The 21147-nt window shown below is 18.2% G+C and overlaps 1 protein-coding gene across 18 annotated transcripts in view; it reads right to left on the bottom strand.

Annotated features, from left to right (window-relative positions):
- The window catches only part of LOC129611363 (voltage-dependent calcium channel type A subunit alpha-1), an 83697-nt gene that overhangs the window by 23820 nt on the left and 38730 nt on the right, over nt 1-21147 (bottom strand). For 15 of the 18 annotated variants that reach the window (XM_055524486.1, XM_055524488.1, XM_055524484.1 and 12 more), the window contains one exon: nt 9720-9902. In XM_055524486.1, coding sequence (XP_055380461.1) covers nt 9720-9902 — 183 coding nt within the window. Of the gene's footprint in view, nt 1-3921; nt 4014-9719; nt 9903-21147 lie in introns of all 18 variants that reach the window. The other 3 variants (XM_055524471.1, XM_055524487.1, XM_055524477.1) reach the window with 1 other exon arrangement.

Raw genomic sequence — 21147 nt, 5'->3', positions numbered from 1 at the left:
ATAAGCTTTATTGTAGTATGTATATATTGTAGTATGTATATTTGTATAAATTTTGTGTTCAAGTGAATGTGAATTTATATAACTACAATTATATATAACATATACTATTATTTTTTTTATATATATATACGGCCTAATAATTAACGAATTAACTGAGTTTTAACATAATCATTTTTTTTATTTTGTATAACTTCAAATAAATTTTCATCGAGAGTAGTAACGTTCAATTGTTCTTATTTCTAATTTTGTATATATATATAATATGTATTTATAACAAATGTAAATTTCTATTTATTTATTTTCTATACATTGTCGTTTATAATAATTAATAAATTAATATAACCAATAAATCATTCTCCTACAGTCTACTAAATGCAATTAAAGAAAAATAAATAATAAAATTAACGTTTTTTTAAAATCGTATATGTTCACAATTTATTAATAAATAATAAACACATTCGAAATTCTAAATATTTAATATATATAACATAATTAATCAAATACTTTATAATCTTATTATGTACATAATATTTTTTTTACATATGTATTTATATATATACATAAATTTCGTAATATATACATGTATATTATATGCATATTGTTGTTTATATACGTTTGCAGTTGTTTATACAACAAAAAATTAGGCATTGTTTAGGTATTCTTAGAAATTCATTCTTGGTAAAAATTTCAGTTAAAATAAATGTTTTTAAATAAGTCTCCGTCCAAAATCGTATTAGAAAGAGGCAAATTCTTGTTTGCAAATTTATATAAATGATTTGCCATTCTATACAATAGAATGGAAAATAGAATACAAACACCTTAGAAAGTTATTTAAGAAATATTTTTTAAAATTTTATAAAACCACATAAACCCAAATTGAAATTTTCGTAAAACTTTGTATTGCAATTGCAATAAATATTTTAAAAACAATATTATTAAAATTTTCATTAAAATCCAAAGATTATAGAATATTCTGTACTATGGCATAATTTTGTTATAACATAATAATCGAAAAAGAAACTTGATATAGTTGTTATATAAGAGATTTGGTTGTAGATGCATATAATATATATATGTGTTTGCATATCTATTAAATATATATGTATACTATATATTTATACATGATTTTTATTTTCACTTATATTAACTTTTTAATAATATAATATCAAGTTTAATTTATATGAATTTAATATAAGCACACGTATGTATGTAAATATTTTATATAATAGATAATTATATAGATATGTGGCACATCGGAATTTTAATATAAGTATATATATAACTACATGTATGTATATGAATTTTATCTATATATCTAAACTATATATATATGTATATAACGTAATATAATAATTACTATAATAACTGTATATTAACTGGAATTTATTTGAAGCTACTATTTACTATATATAACAGGTTTGAGATTAATAATATGAATACATATATATCTAAATGTATATACATACATATATATATATACATACATACATATATAAATGTATATACATACATATATACATGTATCATCAAATTTAAAGAAAAACGTGCAAATTTTTACGAAAAAACTATTTAAATCAATAAATATTATGTATATAATAATACTATATAATATTTAAGCATAACTTATAAATTTGGGGTAATACAATATGAAAATAATTAAAGTATTTAATATTAACAAAAAATAAATATGTTAAATAAAAATAATTAAAAAATAAAAAATAGGTATATATGTTGCGTATATGTGTAATTGAAATATATATTTGAATTATATTTGAAATATTTTGAAATTGATAATAAATCCTATATGATTTAACAAATTTATAAGTGACTGACTGACATTCGAAATTTATAAATATTTTCGCTCAATAAATTCTCGAAAAGATTATTTCTCTTCTCATCACATACAAGAAAAACACGAATGTCCTCAAGTTTTATTTCATGAATATTAGATCATAAAAAAATAGGCTTGAATTATTTCTCTTTTCAATCTAAATAAACAATGAAATAGTTCTTTACTGAAAACTAAATGATTCGGCCCATACACTATAAATCTATTTTATTTGCTAAAATAACTAAGAACGTAAATTATAATAAAAATATAAAATTTTATGTTTTATAATTTAGATGAGTTATTTAAAATTTTGGGAAGATGTGATTTACTTTACTAAATTTACGCTAATTTGAAACTAATTTATATAGAAAATATACGTATATGTAATTTTTTTAAATGTTTTAATTATAACATTCCCTAAACTCCAATTACTTTTTTGAATTCTGCCGTATATGTATTTTTAGGATTATTATGCACTTTATTCAACATTCTATTTTTAAACAGCATATTATTGTTCAAACAATGGCATTAATAGTATACCTAACTTATATATTATAAAATAAATATTTTTATTCCAAGTCCTAGAATATTCCATATAGTTAAAAAAAAGTACTTACATTTAGTTCCTATCCTTACATTGTATAAGACATAAACAAAATTAAAATATTACGGAGAGCTTATGCTTACCGTCGAATATAAAACAAAACTTACATTGCATATAGTTATATTTATATTATGCACTTTATGAAAGCTAATTTTCTTTTGTTAACATTAAATAATTTAAAAAATAAAAACTCGCGAAAATGCATAGCATGAATATTGTTATATAATTACATGGGTATTTTGCGATTTAGAAAGCTGAGTCTAAGTACAAATATTTTTATAATATATAATATTATTCTTTAAATTTGAAGGCATAAAATTTATAAATGAAATTTTCAGAGTGGGCGCCATTTAAAATAAAAAAATATTTTATGTATAAAGATATATATTATATGTCTGTGTGTAAATATGTAAATATAGAAAATATGTCAAAAAATTTTAAAAATAAATGTATAAATAAAAATTAATTTAAATAAAATATTATTTTTGTATAAAAAAATTATTTAATTTTATAATATGGAAACATAATCTATATATTATTGTATTTAACAAGGAGGGTTATTTATAATAATAATAATTATATAAAAAAGTATGAATTACAATATTATTTTTTTTTATACAAATTTAATTTGAAAATTTAAGCAAATAATAAAAAAATTAATACAAATAAAAGCATTTTATTATTTTATTACTATTTTTTTAATATTTTAAACTTAAATTAAATATTGTAAAGGCTTAAATTAATAATATTAACCCAAATTTAAAAGCAATCATTTTATTATATTAAAAAAATATTTAAATGTAAAATATATTTTTAAAAAAAAAATTCACATAAGTTATAATAATAACAATATTTTTAGAATATATACTTTTTTTTTTAATTTTTATATATATGGAATTTAAATGATTTTTAATTAAATTTATTTTAAATGGTTTAATTTTTTTTTGTAACTTTTTCGTTTATAAAATTATATAATTATGTAGATTGTGTTTTTTTTCTTTATATTTTTTTTTTCTCAAATAATTAAATTAAAATTTTTAATATCAAATATAATGGAAATATTCAAGAATTTTTTTGATTTGTGAACTTCAAAAATTTTAAAAATTTTAATATATATGTATGTATATATATGTATATAGAAAATTAAATATACTAAATATGGTAAATATAAATTTTAAATTTTAAATAAAAAAAAATAAATCAACTTTAATATTATCGTACAAATTTAATTAAAAAAAAAAAAACAATATAATTAGCTTTTTCAAAATTTAAATTAATTTTAATTGATAATGTAAATATATAAGTAAATTTAATTATAATTATGTATGTATGTAATAAAATTTTACCATAAAAAAATATAAAGTATTTGTTTTTAGATATTTTTTTTTCTTTTTTTTCATTTAAATGTTTTCTTTTTTTTGACTATACTTATGACTTTTTTTTATCAAAATTTTAAGGTTTTTTTTTGTTTTGTAAAATGGTTTACCGAAAAAGCAGCATGATTCCTCCTTGAAAAGACTGAAAGTTATTATGCCGGTTGAACTCGGTATCCGGATTATATTTTATATTTCCAAAAACCTTAACCGGTAACATATAAGTATATAATATTTTTTATCTATATAATACGCAATAAAGTATATAAATATATAGATATTAATTAGCATACTTTTTTGCGTTATACATATATATGTATATAACGTATAAATTTAATTATTTTTACTATGAATATGTATATATATATATTGGGATATATATATATATATATATTCATAATAAAAAAATTTATTTAATATATATATATATATAATGTGTAGTACATATATATAAATTTGATATTGTTCTAATTATATACATATATGTGTATAGAAATTTTAACATTTTTTTTTGTTTTTCATGTTTTGATTTCTTTTAGCAATTTTGTTTTTGTTTTTTATTAATTTTTTGCCTACAATTTAAATACAATTTAAATTTAATAATGAAATCAAATTGGCAATAAGGTAAAAACATAGTTAAACTCAAAAATTATAAAATGTGTATGTACGTATTATGCTTTAATTGCAATACAATTATTATGTATAATACAAATGAACTTTTAATATTTAAAATGCTGAATAAGTCATAATGTATATGAATGAATTAAATATTATTTATTATTATTTTATCAAAAATCATTTTACATAAACATTGATTGTGTTCCAAATAACTGTCATATTTTGAAATACAAAATTACAACATTTTAATCGGTATAATATTTACAAGACATATTGTTATATGAGATTAAAACTTTAATAAGAAATCATTGCCTTACTATATTATGCCATATCTCCGTTTAGTATAAAATATTACACATATTTTGAATAATTTAGTTCATATACTTTGTTTTGAATCTAATTAATTTCGGTAAGACAACTTTTACTTATGTTATTTCGTTATTTTTAGAGAAGTTTAGTAATATTTTTAATTTCGAAAAACAATGTGACCGTAAAAATTGATATCAAATTGATTTTAACTGTTTTTAAATAAAAAACGAATTGAAAATACTCAGACGTGTATTTAATGAGAATTTAAAAGCTATATTAGAAAGTAGTATAAATGGAGAGATTTTATTCAAATAAAAATAATTTTCCCATTGAGATAAAAGAATGAGTGAGACAGAACGGTCAAAATGAAATTAATTGGCACATTTTAAAAAAAATGTATTAAAAAAATATTTCCGTATTAATTTTCGGTCGATCATTTCTACTTTCTTATTATAATTATAAAAGCTGTTTTCAAATTCAGTTATACTTTGCTGGATTATAATAATTTATATAATTTATAACATTCGAAATAGTTGCAAAAACATAAAATTTCATTCATTATTTTTTTTTGACTTTAACAGTTTTCCCTTATTGCCACAGAAATTTTGCATATAGAATTTTGTTTTTTTTAGCTTATTATTTTTTTTGCTAAGAAGCGCTAATTTTTAGTGAGAAAATAAATGATTTACAATTTTTTTTTGTTTTTCAATAATAATACATAAATTTTTAATGTTTTATTACAAGTAGCCGATTTTATTTCGAATTTTATAATTAATAAAATATAAGTATGTTTGTGCGTATATTAGTATTCAATAATAAAAAAAAAAAAATTATAAAATTTTTTGTTTTTTGTTTATAATGATGATGTGTGCATGTATATTGAATGTTAAAAAAATTTTTTTTAGCTATAATTTTTAAAAATATTTTGTGTAATTTCCAATACTTGTAGAGCTTTTTAATTTTTCCTAAAACGTTTTAATTTTTCTTAATATAATTTTATATTTCTTAATTTTCCTTTCTATATATGATGTTTTTCTTATGAGTAATAATTTACAATATAATTTATATTTGTATAAAAAGAAAACAAACCAATCTCAATAAATTTTTAAATTTTAGATAAAAACAAAAGAAAAATTATGTATTCCCTACAGAAAATAAAATGTGTTGGTATATAGAAATAACAATTTAGTTCAAAATTTTTATAATATTTTAGTCCGAATTGAGCAAATTTTGTAAGACACTTTCAGAATTTTAGAATTAGTTGTTGATTTTTGCTTTGTTCCTTTTTTTTTTGCTTTTGTATGCTTGATTTGTATTTTTATATCTAAAGTTAATAGTTGTATATATATGAATATAGTTAAAATCATTATTGTTTCCATATCAATATGTATATCATGTATACATACATATATGTATACAAAGAATATAATACGTAAATAACAATAATAATAATTATGAGTGAGATCGAAAATCGAAGTTCAGACTGGAATTTCAATAAATAATCGTGATTAAACCCAATTATACATGTTTCCGATTTAGTGTAAGAATCCAAGATCAACCAACAGTTTTCCACCAATTTAAATATAAGGTATCTTCGAAAATGTATATTGTTTTGAGAATTCAAAGCAAGTTTTATTCAAATTTTCGAGTATATACCTATGCATTTTGTTTTGATTTTGAACGAAGATGGTCACTTTCATGTGAAAAACTCTCTTACCCTAACATGAAAACTTCAATTATTCCCATAGTGGTTGCAAAACTTCGTTCCCATAGTTCTTGGAAAACTTCGCTCGGATTTCTATTTAACAGCAAATAAATTCTATCAATTTGTTAAGTTAACAATCAAAATTTTTGAAGGAGGAATATGAAATGACTTAATTAGTGAATTATTCTTATAACTCTGTTTATATGATTTATGCTTATCACATTAAATATATAGTACGAGTATAACGTTTAATTAAAAAAAAAACTCACTCAATAATTTATTATTATAAAAATATATAAAATGTATACTTATATGTATATACAAAAATATTTAATATAATTAATTAATTTTTTTGTATTATTTTTTCTATTCTTTATTTAACTTTATTTTATATAATTTGTAAATATTTATATATTTTATAGCTATAATATTATTTAAGGTTTAAGTAAATCAAAATCTAAAACGATTACTTTGGCTCAGTGGCAAAAGTTCATTTTATATATGATATGTTATCTATAAGGTACTCGTATATGTATAAACTTCAGAGATTGATTTAAAACAAAAAGTAGTAGAATAAATTTAGTATATAATACTTGTGCGTATATGATCCGTAAAATTATTATATCAATAATATTGAAAGACTATATTGAATTAACATTAAAGAATATTACATTTTCATTTGTTTTCTTAACATTTGTTTACGTGTTGAATGCATTATGAAGAACAAATAAGAAGAAGAATCAGAGAATTTATTTGTTTTTATATAATTAAATTAAATATCTCTATATATATTTTGTTTGTATATAATATATATACGTAGCTGAAAATGTTTATTATAATTTAAAATTATAAGAAAAATTAAAATTTAAAAAAAAATAAAATAAAATAAAAATCTATAATAATTTCAATTTTATTCTATTGTATTATAAAATAATAGAGATTTTCATAAATATTGTGTATCGCAATATTTGTATAGTCAAATTTGTGTTGCAGTAATATCCATAAAAAAAATATTGCCAATCAATATTAGTTATAAACATTTCGCTCTCAACACTGTAATTGTCATTACCACCAGGACAGTCACTCAGTCAAATCATCCTGTATAGTGTTTTTATTTTGTTACAACTGTCAAAAATACATAAGTACTCGTATATTGCACTTATGCATCACATTTCTGTTTTTCCTTATTGTGTATATGAAAATCTCTAATATGTATGATATGTATGTATGTATTTATATAATCTGTGGGAAATTAACTAAAACTACAAATTTATTTGTATTCAAGTGTATATATGTACACTGAGAGAAAAAAGAAATTCTAACTCTTGATTAACACTCAAACAAATTGAAATTAAGTTTAAAAAAATTTAAAAATAAGTATGGTTTAGACTTTAATTCTTATTTACATTCAAATCTTTGCAAATTTGGTGGTAGTTTGTAAAAAAAAAAAATTAAGTTAAATCTCACTTATATTAAATCTGTTAAAGCTTAATTCAAATTTGTTTAAGTATTCTTCGAAAATTATACATTTTTCTTCTCTTAGTGTTATTATATTTTTTATATCATCATTGATAATAACAATATATTTGATATGGCTTTATATATTGAATACTATTTTCATTATTTATGTATATATATCTATATGAAATTTATATAATTATTTTCTTAAATGCGTTCTGAAGTAAATATGGAAGTGGTTTATAAATTATTTGGGATATAATAAATTATATTACCATTGTACTTTATATATATGTATTAAAATCATTAAATTTTCTTTTAATAAATTATATTATATATATATATATATATATATATATTAATGTACTTCACTCCATTAATATTGTTATGATGTATTATATAAAATATATTCTTCTATTTATATTCTATAAAATTAATTTTTTCACTAAAATTTTATATGATTTTAATAGTAGTTAACGATTTTTGGATATTTTGGTATACCTTACATTATTTTTCTTTTGATTTATTTTGGAACTCATAATATGGACTTGGTAATTTATAATACAAGGTATATAAATAAATAAGCAATTATGTATAAAATATTTATAATAATTTCATATTATTTTAAGTGCAATATATTACAATAAAAATTATTTTTGTTTATTTCTTTCTTTCTTTTTAGTGATTTTTCATGTGATTTATTATAACTATCTATATTATACAATAAATATATCTAATTATTATCCTTTATATATATTAATTGCATATTGTATATTGTAACTGATGGAGGAAATAAGGGAATTTGTAATCTAAAATTTTTAATAAATTTTTCTTATATTTTAATAATTTATAGATTTCTAACTCGCTAAGGTAGTTAATAATATGGGAGAGAATTATTAAAAGCAACAAGTCAATCATTTAATTTGAAAAAGAAAATGAGAATAAATGAAAGCATTTCAAATAAGAAGAATATTTTTGTTTTAATTATTATTTTTTTATATAGCCCTGTGAAGAATTTTTAGATACAAATATAATTACATTAATAAATTGAACTTGAATATATTGCAATTACTTTATTAATGTATATAGGATATCTTCGTTGTATATTCCATTTCAATTATATTATAATCATAAAAATATGATTCTCGCATTATTTTTTTTTATTATACTCGTATATATAATATTAATTATTAATATATTTATAAAATATATTGAAAAAAAAAAATTCCCAACAATAAATTCGATGATATGAGTTTCGTATTTATGTAGATGTATAAAGAGTGAATAAATTATATTATATATACTGATTTGATAATGTATATTATATACATACAAAAAAATAATTTATAAATATTTTTTTATTATATTTATATGAGTGTAATATGAATTTTATTTATTTTATTTTTTGTTTTAAATTAATTTATTTTGTTCAAAAAAATAATGAATATACTCTTATATAAAATGATCAAGCTAACTATAGCTTAATTTTTTCAAAAAAAAAACAAAAATAAAAATTTATAAATAAATTAAAATATAATTAAAATATAAATATTAAAATTAAATAAATATATATATTGTAAATATATTAATATATGCATATATAAATATTTTTTAAATTTATTGTAAAATTTATAACTTTTATATTAGAAAAATAAATTATAAAAAAATAAAATATTATAAAAATAATAAAAATTTACATAAACATAAATTATTTTTTTAATTATAATAATATTATATGTATAATTTAAAAAAAAAAATATGATATATAATTAGAGAAATATAAATTTTTTGTTTAAATATTTTTAATATAAAACTACATACCTGCATTCCAATAATCGCATAAATAAAGAATAACATGGCAATGAGCAAGCATACATAAGGCAATGCCTTAAACGATTGAACGAATGTCCAAAGTAATATCCTAATTGTATATCCTTGACGTAATAATTTAATAAGACGTGCGGCACGGAATAAACGCAAAAATCCAACATTTATTGAACTTGACTGTATATATATTTTTTTTAAATGAAAATCCATAAGAAGAAGTATTAGAAAAATAAAAAAATGAAATTATTATTTGTATTTAAAAATTTTTTTTTAATATTAATTTCTTATTATTATATATGTATATGTATTAGTATATAGATTAAAGCTGTTTCATAATATATAGAATATATTTTTTTATATTAAAAAAATTTTTTTTTTCTTATTTTAATTTAAAAAGAAAGTAAAAGGAAAATTTAAAAATAAGTAAAAAATAAAAGAAACAATGTACTACGAAAGTACTATATAAAATTTTTTTTAAATGATTTTGTTTAAATATTTAAAAAAATGGGGGAAAAAAATATTTTCACTATATATATCAAATTTTAAATATTCATATAAAGAGAAAAATAATATTAGCATGTATTTTTTTAACTATATCTATATAAATCCATACATAATTTATATCCTATATAAATTTTTATAATATTAATCTAGACTTATGTTAATTATATAGTATTTTTAATTATCTATCTATATAGTATATGGTATAACAGTTTATTTTACAATTTTGATTAATCTGTCTGTTCATTTACGAGTATTGATATACGTATGTACTTTGTTATATCTTAATTATTTTTTAAATTATCTGTATTATATTAAATTTTGAAATTTTGAATAATATTTTGTATTTTGCAATAAACAGACATATTTTGAAGAAATTAAACTAAAAATAAAATAAATGCTCGGTTATTCTTATAGAAACGCCGGCATTCGGCATGCAATTGTCATGTTATGCTGCTGTGACGCTGCAAAATATTGAAATTATGCTGAGCACTATTATCCATTTGTTGTTATTATTTTTGTGTTAGAGACGTTTGTACAAAACGTTATAAGCAATGAAAATAGTTTTGAAAATAATTCCAATATTGGACGCTTTAAATTGAAAATTCGAATTTAATTCGGTAATATTTGTTTGAAATACAAGATCCAACATTTTTTTTTGACAAGTGCATATCGGATGTCGTGTGCATTTATATAAATAGCCTTTTAAAATAGAAACATTTATACAATTTTCCTTTGTTTTTTTTGATTTTGTATTATTTATATAACTACAATATTCTAAATATCGAATGAGTTTAAGTGACAACATTTTATTCGAATTTTTTTTTTACTTTTTGTTTGTTAAAAATCAGGTTAACCTTTTATTAATTAAATAATTACATATTTACTAAATAATTACATATTTACTAAATAATTACATATCCTTAGAAAAATTATAAAGTTGATTTAAAATGTTATAAAATTATCTCAAGTGCCATGTCTAAAAACATAATTATAAATACAAAAATAGATAATGAAATTTTTGATTATTTTCTTATTTAAATGATTAAATAAATTAAATTTTGAAATTTTCAATTAAAATGGTGTCACTTATACAGGAATCAGTCGATATGTAATTCTAAACTTTTTTCATCTTGGGAGTAAAAAAAAAATAAATTGCAAAGAATTTCTTTCTAAACAAAATTCAAAAACAAAAATTATTTATTTTCTTTGCTCTCTTATTCTAAATAATTACCTGGTATATATTTTGTTTATTCAATTACTTTTAGGTTTCTTTAGGGGATTTTTCATTCTATTTATATGATTCTAGGAATTTGCTTATTTTAAACTGGATGTCAATACATGGGCTTACAAAGCTAATCTAGGTTTTTCTAGCCCAGTTTTCTTTCTCTAATCTAATTGAATATATACATACATACTCTAAATTAAAATATAAAAATAATAATAACTTTTTTTAAATAATTTCAGTTTGGCGATCATTTGTAAAATTATTGAGCTGATAGTTGGCACAATTGCATCTTCCACGGGAAATTAAACAATTTGCTATTTCACCGACTTATTATGTAATAAAAATTTTTGTAGAAATATATTTTTAAATATTCGTAGATTTTCATAAACTTGGAATATATTGTGTTATATTGATTTAGTTCAGATAGCGTATACAGGTTCAAATAAATTTTTATTTGAAAATTTTAAATTTAAATATTAATATTCGTAATACTCCGTATTAAAAATTTTGATCAAGACTTTGGCATAAATTATTTTTTTAGAACGAAAAAAAAAAACCTATAATATCATATGTAAAAATTATTTCTAAATAGACTATTGTAATCCCATTTACAACCTAAACTATATGCTATACAACAAAAATTGAAATAATATTAAAATATAATTGTAACAAATTGATAATAACATTAAAAAAAATCATATAGCTAATTATGAATTAAAATACAAAAAAGTATTCTATATATGAAAATTGGATGTAAATAATAAAAAAATATATGAAATTGAAAATGAGAATTATAATAATTTTCAGCTACACATGGTATTGTTAACCTATAATTATTAACATTGACACATAGTAAAAAACGTAAACAAAAAATGAAATTAAAAACGAAAATAAGTAGACTTCACCCGAATGTTAACTATATGATATCCAAACAAATAAATGATTGTATGAGTTCCATATAAGACGTGATATCTGAATTTTAATATTTTGACTGTTGTCTGGTGATATTTTAGAAAATGTATCGTTTAATGGAACTTCTCTTCCTATCTGACTTATATATTATGACTATAAACGTATACGCTATCTGTTTTTTTTTATTATAACTTTACTTTTTTTTTTAAACAACACGTTGGTTTGAAATAATTATAAATAATTTGTAAATTATGTACTAATAATGTGTATTAAAAAATTATTCAAAAATTTTTCACAGTGAATTTGATTTTCTTAATAAAGTCGAAATATTATAAAGAAAAAATCGAAAATATAACAAAAAATTTATATCGTCCCGAATTGAAATTAATTTATAAGTAAAGAAATAAAATAAAATTATACCTAAAAATATTCAAATAGAATTTGTATATACAAAAGTTTAAGATTTATTAAATAAGAATAGAAAATAATTTTAAAAATTTATATATGTATATACAAAGTAAAGAAATAAATAATCGTTCATATTTAAATAGTTTATAATAGTATTATACAGTATAGGTAAATAAATTAATTTAATAATATTATTTAAAAAATGAAATTATAATTCATTATGTACAATATTCATATTATGTTTGTATTTTTTGGAAATTTCAATTATGTCATAGCAAATTGTTATATTGTTGATATTTAACCTTCGTTCTCCACACATAATGTTGACAAGAATTGTGTCAAATTAAATTGTCATTTACGGTGAAATTCTCTTATTTAAATGATAATTTTTGCTTTATGTCACATCGTAATTTTCCATAATTCTCAGTTGAATTATTTTTTTGATGTTATTATTATCTACATCGTATATAAATATAATTATTATACATGATTTCTATATATATGTTTGTTTGTACTCCTATGACGTTATTATACATTTAACTTATTTTATTCTATATATTTATTAAAAAAAATATCTACATTTTGAATAAAAAAGTAAAATAAATGAAAATAAGGAAATTATTTTGAAAATATGTAATTTAAAATTTGAAAAAAGTATTATAAGGTACTCAAAAATTTTTCAATATTTTTTTGATTTATAATTTTTTACAATAATATTTTACAAAAGAATTTTTTTTTGTTTTTTATAAAAAAGCATTTAAAATAATAAAAAATTTTACTACAAGGGTTTTTTTTATAAAGTAGAATTATTATATAAATTATATAATATGAAAATCTAGCTAGTTCTAGAGGGGAAAAATCCTAGAAATTCTAGAAGGTAATAGAAAAAATAGGGAAAATTATTTTCTATATGTCTATAACTCAAATCGTAATTTAATATTTAATTTTTAATTTTTTTTTTAAGAATTTTGTAAATTTCCCATCAATACTTACATCCTTACAAATTTACATATAAATATATATGTATATTTTTTTTGTGATTTGTATATAATTAAAATTTTTATAATTCGATTATCATTTCAAATTATCATCATTCGAATTTTATTTTAATATTTAAATTGTTTTGATATTTGCGATTTCATATATATTGTTGTTAATGTTGTTCAGAGTTGATTACAATTAATTTTGATTCAATTTCAATAATTTATAATGTTATCAAAAAAAAAAAAACGCAATTAAAAAAAAAAAGATGAAGAAGAAATTTTTCATTAATTTAAATTGTATAAATTTTGTTTTTATATATAAGAACATTATTATATATTAGAATAATTATTAAAAACAAATTACATAATATTACAATTTCTCTTCTATTTTACAATATTTTAGTTTGAACTACTCGACTTACAAACATTATACAAGAATACTAAAGATTTTTATTTTTTTTTTATTATTATAAAAAAATTTTGGCTTATAAAATTTTATATTTACTATAAATAAAAAATAAAAAAATTTAAAAGAAAAATCAAATTAAAAATATTTATTTTTAATTACAGGTTTAATAAGAGTTAAAATTAATTGAAGGGAAATTATATACGTATACTTAATTTAAATGAATTCTAATTTATACATATTTAAAAATTTTTATTAAAAAAAATTTTGATTTTGAATTTACATAATTTATAAATTTTATTAATAATAATTTTAAATTAATAATAAATAAATCGAATAGTTAAAAGAATGTTTTGAATATGGAAAAAATTAAATTACAATTGACATTAAAAAATATAATAAAAAAAATGTTGAACAAAAAATAATTATATTTTGACTATAAAGCTTGTATAACTTTATACGTTTTATTCAAAACACATGAAAAAAATGAAATTGTAATAGAATTATTATTAAATTATTAAATTTGTGCTCTTTATTAATAAAAATAATAAAAGAATTTTACTACTTGTACTCAATGCACTGAGTGACGACTAGAATAGAAGTTATTGTTGTCTTCATGCAATACTGTTAATAGTATACTGTTAATAGTAGTAATACTGTTAAAAGAAATCATGAGTTTTCATATATAAATTTTGATAAAACTTTTATTATAATTAATTAGTTCAATATTAATGTTAATACATTAATTAATATGCAAAATCCAGTTAAACCTTGTCATTTAAAAATTATTATATGTAATATAATAAAATTGATTAATTTTATTATAAAACGTACAGGTTATCAACTTAGCTATTCAAACTTTATAGTTACTATAAATTTAGATTCTCTTTCCCTATTAAAACAATAAAAAACTCAAAAATTAATTTTTAAACTTAGAAAATAAAAAAAATATTTAATTATGAAAATTATAAAATAAAAATTAAAAAATCAAAAAAATATTTAAAATATTTCATAAATTTCATATTGTATAGATTTTAATATACATTTGAAAACTATTATATTTTAATTTTATATTTTTCTTCTTTTATGTGACATATTGGTATCCCTCGTATAACACGGCACTTGTATAACACGTTTTCGATATTACACGGTATAAAATTTGCGACTTTTTTAACACGATTTTCGATATTACACGGAAATTTTTTTTTAAATTTTGATATTCAACACAACAAAAATGGGATTTCCCCTAAAAATAATAACAAATACTTAAACATACAAAATACATTTCGTAATATGTACTTGAATAATTTATATTCTCTGTCAAGCCACTTGTGTTTTTCACTTTGATAAAGAAAGATCGTTCAAGTTTCAACTAACTAAAGGAAAATATTAATGTCAAATATTTTAATTAATTCTTATCTACATAATTAAAAGTGGTATTTATAAAAAATTAAATAAATAGAATAACGTTAATCCTTTATGTTTTGTTAAAGTATACATACAAAGTGAATAATAAAATAACTTTCTCTAGAGTGCTTGTCTTTGTATAAAACAATTTATAATAATTTCAATTCAAGGTAATATTATTCAAGCTTAAATGTCACAATTCGCACTTAATCTATATTTTATTTAACCTTAAATTTAGATAATGTCTGGCAAAATCAAGAAACAAATATTTAAACGAAAATTTATTTCCCTCGATACGAAAATAGAAATTTTGAATCGTAAACAGTCTGGAGAAAAAAACGCAACAATTGCGAAATCCTTAAATTTGAACGAATCTACTATTAGAACTATTTTAAAAAATGAAAGTCAAATCAGACAAAATGTGGCCGCTGGTTGCTCGCAAGGTGCAAAACGTGTGAGCAGAAAGCGAGATATAAATGTCGTAATTTAAAAGAGATCTCAGAAGTTGCTTGGGTCCTTATAGAGAAGTTTTGGCCCAGTTGCAATCTGATTTTGTAGCTGCTTCATCTGATGAAGAAATAACTAGTGACGAGGATTTTCAAGCAAATATGAAAAAAATTAATACTAAGTCACGGGTCATTTTTGATGACAGCGATGATTCAAATTAATCTAATGAAATTGTTTCATTACGATTTATACATTATGAATTTATATTTTTATTTTTGTTCGTTATTACTTATGATTGAATTTATTATTTATTTATATTAAAAAAATAAAGTTAATAAGTTTTTCATTAATTTTTTTATGAAATTTCAGATTTTCTAAAATTTACCTCTCGATATAACACGGAGCATGTTTTCGATATTACACGGAAAATACATTAGTTTTACAGTCTCGTTTAACACGGTTTCGATACAACACGGTTTTTATATAACACGGTCTCGATATTACACGGACAAAAAAATTTTCTTGAATTGATGTAATTACGTTATTTATTGTACCTAACAATATTATGTACATAATTTGTTATCTTTTTAAAAACCTCGTATACCACGGTTTCGATATAACACGGAACCAATTAACCGTGTTATACGAGGGATACCTGTAAATATAATTTAATTTTATACGAATATAACAAATTTAAAATGTTTCTCATTTATTGTAATACATTATTTTATTATATTTAATAAATAATGTTATACGAATTAATATATGTATATATATCAATCATATATACATATTATAAGTAGTTTAATATATATTTTAATACGAAAATATATAAAGACAAATTGATACTATTATTATTTATTATATAGTTTTTAAAATGTAAAAATAAAGTTCTCCTAATACATTGTATATATTATACACAATATGCATATGACACAGAATAAATATTTAAATTTATTATGTATATTGATATAATAATCAGCTATTTAATTTTATATTAGAATATATCATTGAGTGTTGAGTGAATTATTGTTCTGAATTTGTCTGGTTTATACTATTTTTTAATATTTTGTTATATGTATTGTGTAATATAATAAATATTGTTGGTTTTTTTTATTGTTTAAAAAAAACATAATATTTTTTGTTTTAAAATAAAACATAAAAGCGTGCTAATTATTGGTGCCAATAAATCTGTAATAATAATAATTCCATTGAAAATAAAACTATAATTGTAGACATAAGTTTCAAAATTAAATTATTAAAACTTTCTTGAATTTTAATCAAAACAATAAAATTTATATTCTTATTCTTATAAATTGTTGACATTGAAGAAAAAAAAATAAAAAAAAAATTAAATTTATATTTAATTTGTATATTCACTAGATAATAATAAATTAAAAATTTTATTCACAAAGCTAAATTGGAAATCATACTAAAAAATTTTTTTTATGAATTGCAAATATTTTGGGGTAGATATAATACTTTTATTAATAATCATTCGAAATTAGAATGGTGTAGGAGAAATATAACAATTTTAAATAAATATTTGATAGAATTGTGACTAAATTGACAGAAATAGTAATTATGGCCTCAAAAAATAATTGTAAAATTTGAACAGTAAAGTTTCCTAACGTATAATTTAGAATATACTCATAATTTTCAATTAACTAGCTATTTTATAGCTCTAAATTATATTTTTACAAAATCCGTTTTCGTAGTACTTTTGTTTAAATATTTAAAGCTTTAATTATATAGAATTTGATACAAAATTAGAAGTAGAATATAAATAGGCTTTCAAAAGCAGATTTTATTTTTTTTTAAATAATTGTAATAAATATAGAGAATATATAATATTTTACAGAAAATTATTTATGACAAATAGTTAAAAGAATTAAATTAATTACTTATTCTTGTAGTGAAAAAATTGTATTAGAGTAAATAAAAAAGTTATATTTGAGAAAAAGATTAAGAAAAACAAAAAAGGAAAAGGAGAAAAAGCATTTTATGAATAGTACATATATAGATTAAATTATTTTCCCAAACGTATGTTTTTGATTCAGTAGCTATATTTCACTTAATTTTTAAAATTCAAGCGAAATATGCTTTATTAATAAAATATATATTTTTAATTTTTATAAAAACTTTTTTTAAAATTATTTTGTTAAAATATATTAATAAATAAAATAAAAACCAAAAATTAAATTAATATAAAAATTTAAAAAATAATAATTAAGTGTGAATTTTTATATATATATTATATACAAGTATACACAACGTGCTATAAAAATGTACAGTTTTTAATGTGACAGATATATGTAACGATTTTTTTGTTTCAATTATAATTTAAATTGTAAAAATAATAAAAAAAAACATTATGTTTTCCAAATTGTCTAATTAGAACAAAAACAATATTGCAATACATTTTAAACTCATAGTTAAAAGCAAGCCAAATTATTATATTAAAATGAAAAAATTTTAATTAATAAATTACATTATATTTTGAATTTTGAAATTATTTTTTAAATTTTTTTTTGATTGCGTTCTTTTAATTTATAAAAAGAAAAAGTAACAAATAATTTTATTTCTCAGTTTTTATTTAATTTTTAAATAGTTATATTTAGTTATATAAAAATAATTCTAACAGTTTCTAAAAAAACTCAATTTTAGAACATATATAGTTTTATATAGCATTAAATTGTAATTAAAAGAAATAAGTAATATTTGAACTCAAATACACACTTATTGTAATATACAATTGTGTAAGAAGCTTAAAAATGTGTAGCGATTTGAGATAGTTATCTGAGAAACGGTTCTTTGTTTATTTAATTAGAATTTCTTTTGGAAAATACTCTATTTATTTCTCCTTTTACCGTTATCCTAAATTTAGGGGCAGCATTTTGTTTATTTATTTGAATGGGGAACTTGAAATGCCAATGCCAATAAAATATGATCTTAATTCTAATTTTCATTCATGCTATTAAAATTACCTATAGCTATTATATTAATATATTAAATTATTATGAATCAATTACGAATCGATTGTTTAAATTTATCAATTGTTTAAACAAATCAATTTTAGTTTATTCCAGGAATGGTATAAAGTAAGAAATCGATTTTTAATATAATTGAAATTTTTTAATATTATTAATATTAAAATAACGTCACGTGATCATTAATATTCTAATATGAAATCCAAAGTGAATTTCATAAAGGGAAAAAAAATATAATATAATTTATTTGAAATTTTCATGAAACAAATAGCAATATACATTTTTACTTTATTTTAAGCAAATTAATTTACTTTTAATAATATTAAATAAAAATAATTAATAAAGAAAATAAATAACCAAAAAAAATTTATTTTATTTTACCAAATGTTTTAAAATATAGTGTTTATAAACAATAATAAATATATAAAGGATAACCAAAAATATAACAAAAATTTAATATATATAAAAAGAATTTGATTTTTGGAAGTGTTAAATATACTTTTAAATATTATATAATACAAAAATACATAAATACAAAAAGAAAATATTGCAAAATACAATTAATATACATATATATACAAATATTAACAATAAATATATATATATATATAAAATATGAGGTGTTTTAATGTACTTACATCATGCTGATTTTTATTAATTTTTTGTTTTTTTTTTTTATTGATATTATTGTGATGAATTTTGTAAGAATTTTATTGATTTTTGTAGACAATTTTGTTTTGGTTTTTTTTTTTTAAGATAAAAATTGAAAAATATTAAAAAATTTAAATTGCATTATGGATTTCAAAATGAAGAACAGTGCAAATAAATTGTTTTTGATAATTTTTTTTTTTTTTGATTGGTGGTGTTGTTGTAATTTAATTTTCAATAGTTTTTTTTTTTTTTATTTTTTATTTTTTTATATTTTTTTTTATTAAAATATGTGCGAACATTCCAAATTGAACAATAAAAATTTGTGGTGGTAGTGGTGGTGTGTTGCAATAAACAAAAAAATTTTTTTTTTTTTTATTTGTGTGTGTAAAATTATCGTGTGTATGATAGTATTCAATTCAATATATTCAATCCAATTTTTCAATAAAAACACAGCCGAAGTTCATATATAATAAAAAACCATTCAAAAAAATCGTAAAATAATTATTAATAATCGTGTGTATAAGAAAAAAAAAAAAACACAAAAAAGAAAAAAAAAACAATTTTAAAAAGAAAAAAAAAAAAGAAAATATTTTATTAATATTTAATTTAATTGGTGTATGAATTTAAAATATATATATATAATTGTAAATATATATAGTAATAATATACTATGTAAGATAAAAATTTGTTATAATATTTGGTTATAATATAATAAATTTTTATGTATTATATTATATGATATGGTGTGTGTAAATATAATAATAATATAATATAAGAGTGCTTAAAAATATTTTATAATGAGAAAATTTATTTTATATAAAAAAATTATTATATAAAATTTCATTTAATCTAAGTAAATAAGGGTTTGAAAAAAAACCTAATATCTCCTATATAATAATATTTAAAAATCCTATATAATAATTAAAAAATATCTTTCTTTTTCTTTAATATAGAATAAAATAAAATTTATATTTTTTAATAATTTTATTTTTTTTTCTCTATAATTTTAAATTAACGTTTTTTTCTTTGTTTTCTATTTTATTTTTTTCTAAATAATTCATTTGAATTTTTTTATTTTTTTTAGCGAATTTTCTAAAAGTTTGTATAGAATTATTACGCAAAAATCATAAATATTATATAATTACTTAAACCATAAAATTATATTTTTCATAAAATTCTGGAATTTAATTTTAAATTCAATTATTTATTTAATTCATTTCCTTTTCATATAATATTTAAAAAAAAAATTATGAATTTTTTTTGTTTTTCTTTTTTGAACAAATTAATTATTTAATTTTATGTAATATTTAAAATTAAAGAATTTTTGCGTATTGTATATATAAGAAGAAATATAGAAAAGTGTTTTGAAATGAATAAATTTTTTTAACACTTTCAATTGTTTTTTTTTTTGGTTATTTTTTGTCTATATAATGTAATAAATAAAATTGAATTGAGTTCTAAAAACTCAAAAAAAAAATCTTTTAAAAGT

Source organism: Condylostylus longicornis, unplaced genomic scaffold (assembly GCF_029603195.1).
Source record: "Condylostylus longicornis isolate FDR11 unplaced genomic scaffold, ASM2960319v2 ptg000049l, whole genome shotgun sequence".
Lineage (NCBI taxonomy): Eukaryota > Metazoa > Arthropoda > Insecta > Diptera > Dolichopodidae > Condylostylus > Condylostylus longicornis.
The sequence above is the reverse complement of the archived record's forward strand: the minus strand, read 5'-3'. Positions and strand labels throughout refer to the sequence as shown.